The sequence below is a fragment of the Rhodnius prolixus genome, unplaced genomic scaffold, assembly GCF_049639745.1.
Source record: "Rhodnius prolixus isolate KJV_2025 unplaced genomic scaffold, Rpr scaffold_26, whole genome shotgun sequence".
NCBI classification, from domain to species: domain Eukaryota; kingdom Metazoa; phylum Arthropoda; class Insecta; order Hemiptera; family Reduviidae; genus Rhodnius; species Rhodnius prolixus.
The window spans coordinates 827,042-838,417 of record NW_027411596.1 but is presented as its reverse complement, the minus strand read 5'-3'; the positions used below and the strand labels follow the sequence as shown (position 1 = coordinate 838,417).

The 11,376-nt window shown below is 47.8% G+C and overlaps 3 protein-coding genes across 3 annotated transcripts; all 3 read left to right on the top strand.

Annotated features, from left to right (window-relative positions):
- The first annotated feature begins 438 nt into the window (after positions 1 to 438).
- On the top strand, positions 439 to 9,995 carry LOC141452039 (uncharacterized). The gene is made up of 2 exons (XM_074123858.1): positions 439 to 797; positions 8,043 to 9,995. Exon 2 carries the CDS (start codon positions 8,526 to 8,528, stop codon positions 9,729 to 9,731), a length of 1,206 nt encoding a protein of 401 aa, XP_073979959.1. The 5' UTR covers positions 439 to 797; positions 8,043 to 8,525; the 3' UTR covers positions 9,732 to 9,995.
- LOC141451996 (uncharacterized) lies at positions 4,403 to 4,840 on the top strand. The gene has a single exon (XM_074123815.1). The coding sequence runs from the start codon at positions 4,403 to 4,405 to the stop codon at positions 4,838 to 4,840; it is 438 nt and encodes a 145-aa protein (XP_073979916.1).
- On the top strand, positions 4,913 to 7,693 carry LOC141451995 (uncharacterized). The gene has a single exon (XM_074123814.1). It carries the CDS (start codon positions 4,913 to 4,915, stop codon positions 7,691 to 7,693), a length of 2,781 nt encoding a protein of 926 aa, XP_073979915.1.
- Positions 9,996 to 11,376: the final 1,381 nt, after the last annotated feature.

The window sequence follows — 11,376 nt, the reverse complement described above, 5'->3', positions numbered from 1 at the left end:
AATGCCACTTCTAGAGTAGGGCCTCCTCCAGAAATGTCATCCACATAGGTACGGTCGCGGAGTATCTCAGAGGCCAGGGGAAAGGAAGCCTGAGAGGTCAGAGCTAATTCTTGAAGGACGCGACATGCCAAGTAGGGGGCTGACGTGGTTCCATAGGTCACAGTGCACAAACGGTACTCCTGCACTGGTTGGCTCGTGTCAAATCGCCACAGTATGCGTAACAAATCCCTGTCTTCCGGGGGGTGTTGTATCTGTCTAAACATTTGGCGAATGTCGGCCGTAAAGACCCATTTGTCCACTCTAAATCTGGTAACCACCTTCCAGATATCGAGCTGTAAACGGGGTCCAGGGAGCAAGAGCTCATTGAGGGAGATGCCTGAAGAGGACTTCTGGGAAGCGTTAAATACTACACGAATCATGACCAGGGCCATTAATTAGGTGTACTAATGTAAGAAACCCTGGGTCATTTCCCCAGTTACATATTGTATTGAACTATTAATTATTGTAATTATTTTTCCCTTTTGTCATTATATAAATTGGTTATCCTCATGTGTATATCGCCTTGTACATTTGACTATTTTATTGTATTTAGTGCGCGTCAAGCACGTTGTTAAGTACAAGGTCATTTCCCCAGTTACATATTGTCTTGGACAATTAATTATTGTAATTATTCTTCCCTTTTGGAATTATATATATTGTTTATCCTCACGTGTATATTGCCTTGTACATCTGACTATTTTATTGTTCTCAGAGTTTATGGATTATTAATAAAGTATTGAATTGTATCTATGTAAAAAGTGTTTTGAAGACTGGTGGCGTCCCCCACTATTCCAACCTCTAATTTAAATTGCCTATGTCCATTCCCCCCTTTCTTGAAGATTTTTCATGGTGCCGAAACCCGGGAAACAGTCTTCAGAACACTATTCAATTGTTTTTTCTTTTTTCTTTTTACATTGTAAGTAATCTCGTCTTTTCTTAAAATAATTTGTTTATACCTTAGTTTTATTTCAGTTTGAATATTGACAGTTTTGATTTGACAACTGTCGGGTTTTTCCTTTTTTGTTATGTTCAGTTGTGTTTAGTTTATATAACATTGTTTGCTGCTTTATTGTATTATTAGTAAATGTAGTTAAGTTAGCACACGTTGCTTATTAGCTACCAAGTTACTTAGTCTATGTTAGTTATTTTGTCTATTTTTTGTACTGTTATTATTCTTGTCTATTGTATTGTAACTTGTGTATAATTTTCGTATTGTAAGTCCCTCCAGCCGTGGTTAATTATGGGTAATTCATTTACTTCCGGCAACGACACTCCTCCCCCCTCCCCTGCAAGCCCAACCACTCCGTCAATGGAGGATACTCCCTCAATGTCCATGCTGTCAGGGGGTGATGCAGATCTTAAAGCCATCAAGTGCCGATACCTCATTGACAGGCTTGATCGATGGACACAGAATGCAAAAACCTTGGACACTGATGTTCCCGAAATTGTAACTACGTGCCAGCGGCTTTCCTCCGGGTTTTTGACGTTGTCCCAGACTGTGGACGGGGAAGTGTGGGAATGGCTCCGAGCACTGGTCCCAGAGGAACGAGGTCCGCTTGCCAGAGCCTTGACAAAAAGCTTTGCCCAAGCTGAGCTAGTCCATTTGTCAAGGATTGCACCTATTCTAGATTCGTCTATTTCGTTTTGCGCGTCTGCCCCTCCTGGCCCAGTTTCTCAAGTCTTGGTCTCGGACGAGTCGGTGGTCGAACTCGCGAGGAGACAATTACAGGAATTGGTGATTCCAAAGATCACCCCATTCGAAGGGGATGTTCTCGCTTACCAGGAGTTCAAGCGCACCTTCCAGTTTGAGATCAATAAATTGTCCCTGCCTCCTCATAGGCGTCTCCAAGCTCTTAAGTCCTGCCTGAAAGGCCCCCCTCTGTCTATTATTCAGAATTCCACGCCTACAGAGGAAGGTTACAGCTCTGCCTGGGAGACCTTAGATGCTCGCTATGAAGGCAAGTTGCGTACCGCCAGTGCGTTGTTCGAAACCTTCCTTCAGGTCCCGGAAGGGAACCCCACCATTGATGAATGTATCGCTTGGATTTCAAGGAGGCAGATGCTACTAGATCAACACGATATTCCCCAGCCGTTGGACTTCCTTTTGTGTCATGTAATTCTGTCGGCTTTGTCTGCTAACCTCCAAGAGGAGTTTAGGAAGAAGTATTTAAGATCCTTTGATGAACTGCCCCAAAGTGCACAAGTACTAGAATTCTTGAAAAATCAAGAAGACAAGTTCGCCCCTAAAATAACATTAAGGAAATCCACCTCTCCGCCCCAAGACGTGACAGCTCCCTCTAGTCGTCTCCCTGAAGGCCCCTCCTCCCAACAATCTGAAACCCCTTCCCTTCCTAGAACATTCTTTAAGCCTAGGGCTGTCTCCACCTTGAAGCCCTCCAAGACCCACACACCCAAATCAGCTAAATCTCCGCCCCCTTCACCCAAGAAATCCTCTTCCCCTATTCCTGCCCGACGGACACCCCCCTCCACATCGAGAGCTCCTTCCCCTCCAGTCCACTCCTTACGCTGTTACTTTTGTGACGAGTGGCATCTGGTATCTAAGTGTAACGAATACCTGCGACTGCCAGTGAGCAATAGATGGAGTTTCATCACTGAGAACCACTTATGTGTTAACTGTTTCTCCAAATCTCACTCAGTGGCTCAATGCCCTCGAAGTGCCGGGTGTTTGGAGTGCGCTGGTGCTCATCACACCACCCTTCACCCTCCTCCCCCCTCTTCTAGTCTGGGTCAAAGGACTTTACCCGAGGTTGTCATTCCCCCGTTAATGTCTTTAAGCCCTAAGCTGACTAAGAAACTTCCTGACCCTTCTCCCAGAAGGGCAGTTCCCCACCTTCGAGATGACGTTTCTTATCCTTCGACTTCGTCTGGTAGCAGCACCCTTTCTTCACTCCCAACTATCTACTTTGGTAGTGATTCACCAAAAGCTACCTTTTAGGGATTCTGCCCGCGCGATACCATTCCCCAGTCCTGCCATGTTTTGTCGAGTTTTCGCCGAAACTGTCACTTGTGTCATAGACCTAATCCACAAAGCAAAGCTATTTTGAAGTCTTTCCCTTCCGATTTGTCGGTATCCCCCACTGCCCTGGTTTACCTCCTTGGAGGAGATGGCCAGTGGTATCGCGCTCGTGCCCTGCTGGATTCAGGCAGTGAGATAAATTTGATGTCCAAGAAATTCGCCAAAGAAAGTAAATTGAACTATAACCCTATATCAGGTGGGATTCGAGGGATAGGAGGCAACATCGCCACCCAAGTCGTAGGTCAAGTTTCTACCAATGTAAGGCAATGTCCCCCATTTTCCCAAATCAAAGTCCCCTTCCGCATAGTCACCAAGACTGTCCCAGATGCACCGTCCTCTTATTTCCCTGTTAAGGATTGGCAGCATTTGGCGGATAAACAGTTAGCCGACCCAAACTTTAACGAACCGAGTCCTATAGACGTAGTATTTTCAGCCTCGGTTTTTGACGCCATCGACCTTAGTCAAATAATCCGGGCACAAAATGGTTCCCCCAACGCCCGACTAACAACTCTTGGCTGGATTATGTCTGGCCCCTTGAGAAGCTTCCCCTCGAGGCGGGTTTGTTTTCACGCTTCTGTCAAGGACAGCAGGTCCAACTCCAAGTTATATCGGACCTATTATAGAATTTTGTTCAAGCATAAATATGGTCAACTACCAGCTCCTAAGGCACCTGCTAACCAGTCTACTACTACTACTACTGGCGCTACAGCCCATTACTGAGCCTTGGCCTCCTCAATCCGCTTCCGCCAGTCACTCCTATCCATTGCAGCAACCTTCCAATTCCTCACTCCAAGCAGGTCTCTGGCATCCACGCATACCCCATCATTCCATCTCAATTTGGGCCTTGCTAACCAGTCTAGCCCAGAAAACAAGCCTTCGGCCGAAACCCTCTTGTACCGGTCCGAGTCGGAACAGCTTGCTTGCAATAACCCTGAACTCCCCGCGCAGTCCGGACAATCAGGCCCCCCTAGTTTGTCTGTGTCCTCCGCCCAAGCCAGGTCTACTCCCCAAGAGGAAGTCATCACTCAGCAGCCCACTCCTCCAACTTTGGCTATCCAACTTCCAACCCCGAAACCTCAACGTCTGATTAGAACGCGGCGGCCGCTGCAAACTTGTAATACCTTCCTTCCTGAAACGCTGCCCCCCACCACAACTTCTGCCGGGGTTGCTCTCTCCGAAGGTTCTGATTCACCTGTTGGTCCCTCTCTAGTCACTCATATGCCGGCAATTCCTGCCCAACCCACGGTACTCCGACTCGGCTCGGGTAAAATCCCCCAATCTATATCACACCCCCCTGACCTAGTCTTGTCACGCCTGATGGAAAGAATGTTTGCCTTGGAGGAAGTGTCGGAGGTTTCGCCTCTCACCCCGGACGAATTGAAGGCTGAAGAGTGCTTCTCGAAGTCACATTTCCGACTTCCTGATGGTCGGTTTTCAGTAGCACTGCCATTTAAAACCAGTCCGTGTTGCCTCGGTGAATCCAGAAAGATTGCTTTAAGGCGTCTCCTACAAACTGAATCCCGTCATGCCAAGTCCCCACATCTCCGTGCTCCCTATGTGGAGTTTATGCAAGACTACTTAGATTCGAATCATATGGAACTGGCCCCTCCTCTCAAGTCAGGCCAAATTGTCTATTATATTCCCCATCATGCGGTACACCGTCCAGACGATCCCCCGGAGAAGATTCGTGTAGTATTTAACGCTTCCCAGAAGTCCTCTTCAGGCATCTCCCTCAATGAGCTCTTGCTCCCTGGACCCCGTTAACAGCTCGATATCTGGAAGGTGGTTACCAGATTTAGAGTGGACAAATGGGTCTTTACGGCCGACATTCGCCAAATGTTTAGACAGATACAACACCCCCCGGAAGACAGGGATTTGTTACGCATACTGTGGCGATTTGACACGAGCCAACCAGTGCAGGAGTACCGTTTGTGCACTGTGACCTATGGAACCACGTCAGCCCCCTACTTGGCATGTCGCGTCCTTCAAGAATTAGCTCTGACCTCTCAGGCTTCCTTTCCCCTGGCCTCTGAGATACTCCGCGACCGTACCTATGTGGATGACATTTCTGGAGGAGGCCCTACTCTAGAAGTGGCATTGCAATCCAGAGATCAGTTAATCCAATTATTGAGTCAGGCTCAAATTGAACTCAGAAAGTGGGCCTCAAATCAACCGCAATTATTAAATAAAATACCCTCTGAATATCTACTTCCAGCCATGTCCTCAGTCTGTTTAGAAAACGATGAGGAGTCACAATTGAAAATCCTCGGACTTTGTTGGAACCCTGCTCAAGATTACTTCCACTTTCTAATCCGTTCCGTGCCTAATGTTCAAACTAAAAGACAATTAGCCAGTCAGATTGCAAAAGTTTTTGACCCCTTGGGATGGCTGATCCCCGTAACAGTTTTTGCTCGTGCAATATTTAGAATAGTCTGTCAAGCCTCTTTTGATTGGGATGATCCCCTGCCCTTGTCAATTGTCCAGGAATGGGCTCAGTTCGCTGTCTCCCTGCCTGACCTGTCTAAAATTCACATCCCTAGATTTTTGTCTCTACCCAATCCTAAGTGTTATTTGGTGGGTTTTGCTGACGCGTCTGAGCGAGCCTATGCGGCCGTGGTTTACCTCGTGTCCCAGTCTGAGGACACTGTCATTAGCCTGGTCATGTCTAAAGCCAGAATGGCCCCCATGAAACCGGTCACGCTCCCCCGTCTGGAGCTTTGTGCGGCCCACCTACTTGCCCTTACGATTAATAAGGTCAGATTACTTTTCCCTCAGATAACCACTCAGAACATCTTAGCCTTTTCGGATTCTACCATTGCCCTGGCCTGGATTACAGCAACGCCACCTCCGCATTGGAAGGTGTTCGTGGGAAATAGAGTAGCTACTATCTTAGAAAAAGTACCCGCCTCGCAATGGTTCCACATCTCCTCCTCACAAAACCCCGCTGACTGTGCCTCACGTGGAGTACGTCCTCAAGAATTAGTGAGTCACCAGTTATGGTGGGAAGGTCCCCCTTGGTTGAAATCAAACCACGAGTCATGGCCCCTTGGGCCAGTAAATGCCGATTTGTCTGACCCTGTCGTAGGAGCAGAAATTCGCTCCCAGGCCCTTAACGTGTCAAGTGTAAGGCCCTGCCCTGAGGAATTAGAGTCTAAATTTTCCAGTCTGTACACTCTGCAAAATGTAGTGGCCTGGTGCCTGCGATTCGCCCACAATACTAAAAATCCAGTACATCGTATGTCAGGTCCATTGAATGTAAAGGAACGTAGCGAAGCCGTGCGAGTTCTAATAGTCCGAGCCCAACAGCACTCGCTTTCCGAAGAAATTGAGGATGCTCAGTCCCCTCGGCCTAGACTACGCCTCGTTAAAACGTTAGGCCTATTTCTGCACACTGATGGAGTGTTGCGAGTCGGTGGGAGACTCAGACTGGCCGATGTCCCCGAATATCAAAAGCACCCTGCCTTGTTGCCTTCGCAACACCCCTTCACGGCCCTGGTCATACAAGATGCCCACATATCCAACCTCCACGTAGGCCCCACTGCCACTCATGCGTTTTTGAGAAGTCGATATTGGATTGTTAATGGTAAGAATGTTGTCCGCCGACAATTGGGAGCCTGTAACAAGTGTTTCAGTGTCAAGCCAACACCCTTCAACCCACTCATGGGTCAACTGCCCGAAGGAAGAGTCAGCGCTTCATCACCCTTCGCCACCACTGGCATAGACTACGCGGGCCCCTTCAACGTGAAAATTGCTTCCCTGCGTTCAGCCAAAGTCCTCCAGTCTTACCTCGCCATTTTCGTCTGTTTTTCCACCAAGGCCATACACCTGGAACTAGTCACAGACCTTACAACACAGGCATTTTTAGCTGCCCTGAACCGCTTTGTTGCCAGGAGGGGTGTGCCGAGTCACATTTGGTCGGATAACGGCACTAACTTCGTCGGAGCCAAAAGAAGACTCAAGGAGGTATCTGCACTACTAAATGACGCCAAGTCTCAGGAGGCCATTCTAAGAGAATCCAACAAAAGAAGCATCGAGTGGCATTTCATCCCCCCTCGAGCACCACACTTCGGAGGTCTCTGGGAAGCAGCCGTTAAATCCACCAAAAGATTACTGAAGGTCATGTTAGGCACTCAAGAGCCCACCATGGAGTGTTTCCTCACAATCATTTGTCAAATTGAAGCCATATTAAATTCCAGACCTCTTACCGCTGTCTCGTCCTCGCCAGATGACCTGCAAGTCCTGACGCCAGGTCACTTTCTGATTATGCGACCTATGACTGCTCTACCTCCCGATAGCTCCTTAACTCCTCGCACTGCGCTCAAATCGAAATGGGCAATGGCACAGCTCACTGTTGGACAGTTTTGGAAAAGATGGCACAAGGAGTACCTCCTCGAGCAGCAAGCCATGCTCAAATGGCATTCGCCTTCCTTCCCCGCGGCAGTGGGACAAATAGTCATGATCATGGACGACAACCTTCCTCCCCTGCAGTGGTCCATAGGCCGAATCGTCAAGCTTCACCATGGCCGAGACGACGTGGCCAGGGTGGCCGAGGTCAAGACAACTTCAGGACTGATTAGCCGGCCTGTCCGGAAGCTTTGCCCCCTGCCAACTCAGTAAGTGGATCTCTGCGAGTCCACTGCGGGGGAGGATGTTTGGTTCCCAAGGAGTGGCGGCCCCCCAGACTTGTTTTTTCCCTGAGTCAGTTGGCGGAATTGGGTGAGCACGAGGAGAGAGGGGAGGCGCTGGTAGGACGTGAGGTCAAGAGTCAGTGTGTGAAGTAATGTCGGCCATGTTAGCGTCCTTTTTCTTGCTTTTACATTGTGAAAAGTTTGATGATATAAAAACCTGGTTTTTTGTTCACAAGTTTTATGGACAAATCGTTAATCTGTTGGACAACATATATATATATATATTCGTATGTAATTAGCGTAATTATTTTATTGTATTTAGTGCGTGTCAAGCACAGGTGTTTTGAAGACTGGTGGCGTCCCCCACTATTCCAGCCTTAATTTGAATTGCTTCTCTATCCACCCCCCTTCCTTTTGAATATCTTTCATGGTGCCGAAACCCGGGAAACAGTCTTCAGAACACTATTCAATTGTTTTTTCTTTTTTCTTTTTACCTTGTAAGTAATCTCGTCTTTTCTTAAAATAATTTGTTTATACCTTAGTTTTATTTCAGTTTGAATATTGACAGTTTTGATTTGACAACTGTCGGGTTTTTCCTTTTTTGTTATGTTCAGTTGTGTTTAGTTTATATAACATTGTTTGCTGCTTTATTGTATTATTAGTAAATGTAGTTAAGTTAGCACACGTTGCTTATTAGCTACCAAGTTACTTAGTCTATGTTAGTTATTTTGTCTATTTTTTGTACTGTTATTATTCTTGTCTATTGTATTGTAACTTGTGTATAATTTTCGTATTGTAAGTCCCTCCAGCCGTGGTTAATTATGGGTAATTCATTTACTTCCGGCAACGACACTCCTCCCCCCTTCCCTGCAAGCCCAACCACTCCGTCAATGGAGGATACTCCCTCAATGTCCATGCTGTCATGGGGTGATGCAGATCTTAAAGCCATCAAGTGCCGATACCTCATTGACAGGCTTGATCGATGGACACAGAATGCAAAAACCTTGGACACAGATGTTCCCGAAATTGTAACTACGTGCCAGCGGCTTTCCTCCGGGTTTTTGGCGTTGTCCCAGACTGTGGACGGGGAAGTGTGGGAATGGCTCCGAGCACTGGTCCCAGAGGAACGAGGTCCGCTTGCCAGAGCCTTGACAAAAAGCTTTGCCCAGGCTGAGCTAGTCCATTTGTCAAGGATTGCTATTCTAGATTCGTCTATTTCGTTTTGCGCGTCTGCCCCTCCTGGCCCAGTTTCTCAAGTCTTGGTCTCGGACGAGTCGGTGGTCGAACTCGCGAGGAGACAATTACAGGAATTGGTGATTCCAAAGATCACCCCATTCGAAGGGGATGTTCTCGCTTACCAGGAGTTCAAGCGCACCTTCCAGTTTGAGATCAATAAATTGTCCCTGCCTCCTCATAGGCGTCTCCAAGCTCTTAAGTCCTGCTTGAAAGGCCCCCCTCTGTCTATTATTCAGAATTCCACGCCTACAGAGGAAGGTTACAGCTCTGCCTGGGAGACCTTGGATGCTCGCTATGAAGGCAAGTTGCGTACCGCCAGTGCGTTGTTCGAAACCTTCCTTCAGGTCCCGGAAGGGAACCCCACCATTGATGAATGTATCGCTTGGATTTCAAGGAGGCAAATGCTACTAGATCAACACGATATTCCCCAGCCGTTGGACTTCCTTTTGTGTCATGTAATTCTGTCGGCCTTGTCTGCTAACCTCCAAGAGGAGTTTAGGAAGAAGTATTTAAGATCCTTTGATGAACTGCCCCAAAGTGCACAAGTGCTGGAATTCTTGAAAAATCAAGAAGACAAGTTCGCCCCTAAAATAACATTAAGGAAATCCACCTCTTCGCCCCAAGACGTGACAGCTCCCTCTAGTCGTCTCCCTGAAGGCCCCTCCTCCCAACAATCTGAAACCCCTTCCCTTCCTAGAACATGCTTTAAGCCTAGGGCTGTCTCCACCTTGAAGCCCTCCAAGACCCACACACCCAAATCAGCTAAGTCGCCGCCCCCTTCACCCAAGTAATCCTCTTCTCCTATTCCTGCCCGACGGACACCCCCCTCCACATCGAGAGCTCCTTCCCCTCCAGTCCACTCCTTACGCTGTTACTTTTGTGACGAGTGGCATCTGATATCTAATTGTAACGAATACCTGCGACTGCCAGTGAGTAATAGATGGAGTTTCATCACTGAGAACCACTTATGTGTTAACTGTTTCTCCAAATCTCACTCAGTGGCTCAATGCCCTCGAAGTGCTGGGTGTTTGGAGTGCGCTGGTGCTCATCACACCACCCTTCACCCTCCTCCCCCCTCTTCTAGTCTAAGTCAAAGGACTTTACCCGATGTTGTCATTCCCCCGTTAATGTCTTTAAGCCCTAAGCTGACTAAGAAACTACCTGACCCTTCTCCCAGAAGGGCAGTTCCCCACCTTCGAGATGACGTTTCTTATCCTTCGACTTCGTCTGGTAGCAGCACCCTTTCTTCACTCCCAACTATCTACTTTGGTAGTGATTCACCAAAAGCTACCTTTTAGGGATTCGGCCCGCGCGATACCATTCCCCAGTCCTGCCATGTTTTGTCGAGGTTTCGCCGAAACTGTCACTTGTGTCATAGACCTAATCCACAAAGCAAAGCTATTTTGAAGTCTTTCCCTTCCGATTTGTCGGTATCCCCCACTGCCCTGGTTTACCTCCTTGGAGGAGATGGCCAGTGGTATCGCGCTCGTGCCCTGCTGGATTCAGGCAGTGAGATAAATTTGATGTCCAAGAAATTCGCTAAAGAAAGTAAATTGAACTATAACCCTATGTCAGGTGGGATTCGAGGGATAGGAGGCAACATCGCCACCCAAGTCGTAGGTCAAGTTTCTACCAATGTAAGGCAATGTCCCCCATTTTCCCAAATCAAAGTCCCCTTCCGCATAGTCACCAAGACTGTCCCAGATGCACCGTCCTCTTATTTCCCTGTTAAGGATTGGCAGCATTTGGCGGATAAACAGTTAGCCGACCCAAACTTTAACGAACCGAGTCCTATAGACGTAGTATTTTCAGCCTCGGTTTTTGACGCCATCGACCTTAGTCAAATAATCCGGGCACAAAATGGTTCCCCCAACGCCCGACTAACAACTCTTGGCTGGATTATGTCTGGCCCCTTGAGAAGCTTCCCCTCGAGGCGGGTTTGTTTTCACGCTTCTGTCAAGGACAGCAGGTCCAACTCCAAGTTATATCGGACCTATTATAGAATTTTGTTCAAGCATAAATATGGTCAACTACCAGCTCCTAAGGCACCTGCTAACCAGTCTAGCCCAGAAAACAAGCCTTCGGCCGAAACCCTCTTGTACCGGTCCGAGTCGGAACAGCTTGCTTGCAATAACCCTGAACTCCCCGCGCAGTCCGGACAATCAGGCCCCCTAGTTTGTCTGTGTCCTCCGCCCAAGCCAGGTCTACTCCCCAAGAGGAAGTCATCACTCAGCAGCCCACTCCTCCAACTTTGGCTATCCAACTTCCAACCCCGAAACCTCAACGTCTGATTAGAACGCAGCGGCCGCCGCTGTTCAAGAAAGAAACACAAGTATACATCAGGATGTAATTATTTGTTCTCCAAAGGTATGGAAAAATGTCAATTTTTAGAAAAGAAATTGGATAAACCTGTCTAAAATCACTCGTTATTGGTAA

Excerpts from the sequence above, each read along its gene's own strand:
- LOC141452039 (XM_074123858.1), top strand. The coding sequence starts at position 8,526 with ATGGGTAATTCATTTACTTCCGGCAACGACACTCCTCCCCCCTTCCCT.
- LOC141451996 (XM_074123815.1), top strand. The coding sequence starts at position 4,403 with ATGTTTGCCTTGGAGGAAGTGTCGGAGGTTTCGCCTCTCACCCCGGAC.
- LOC141451995 (XM_074123814.1), top strand. The coding sequence starts at position 4,913 with ATGTTTAGACAGATACAACACCCCCCGGAAGACAGGGATTTGTTACGC.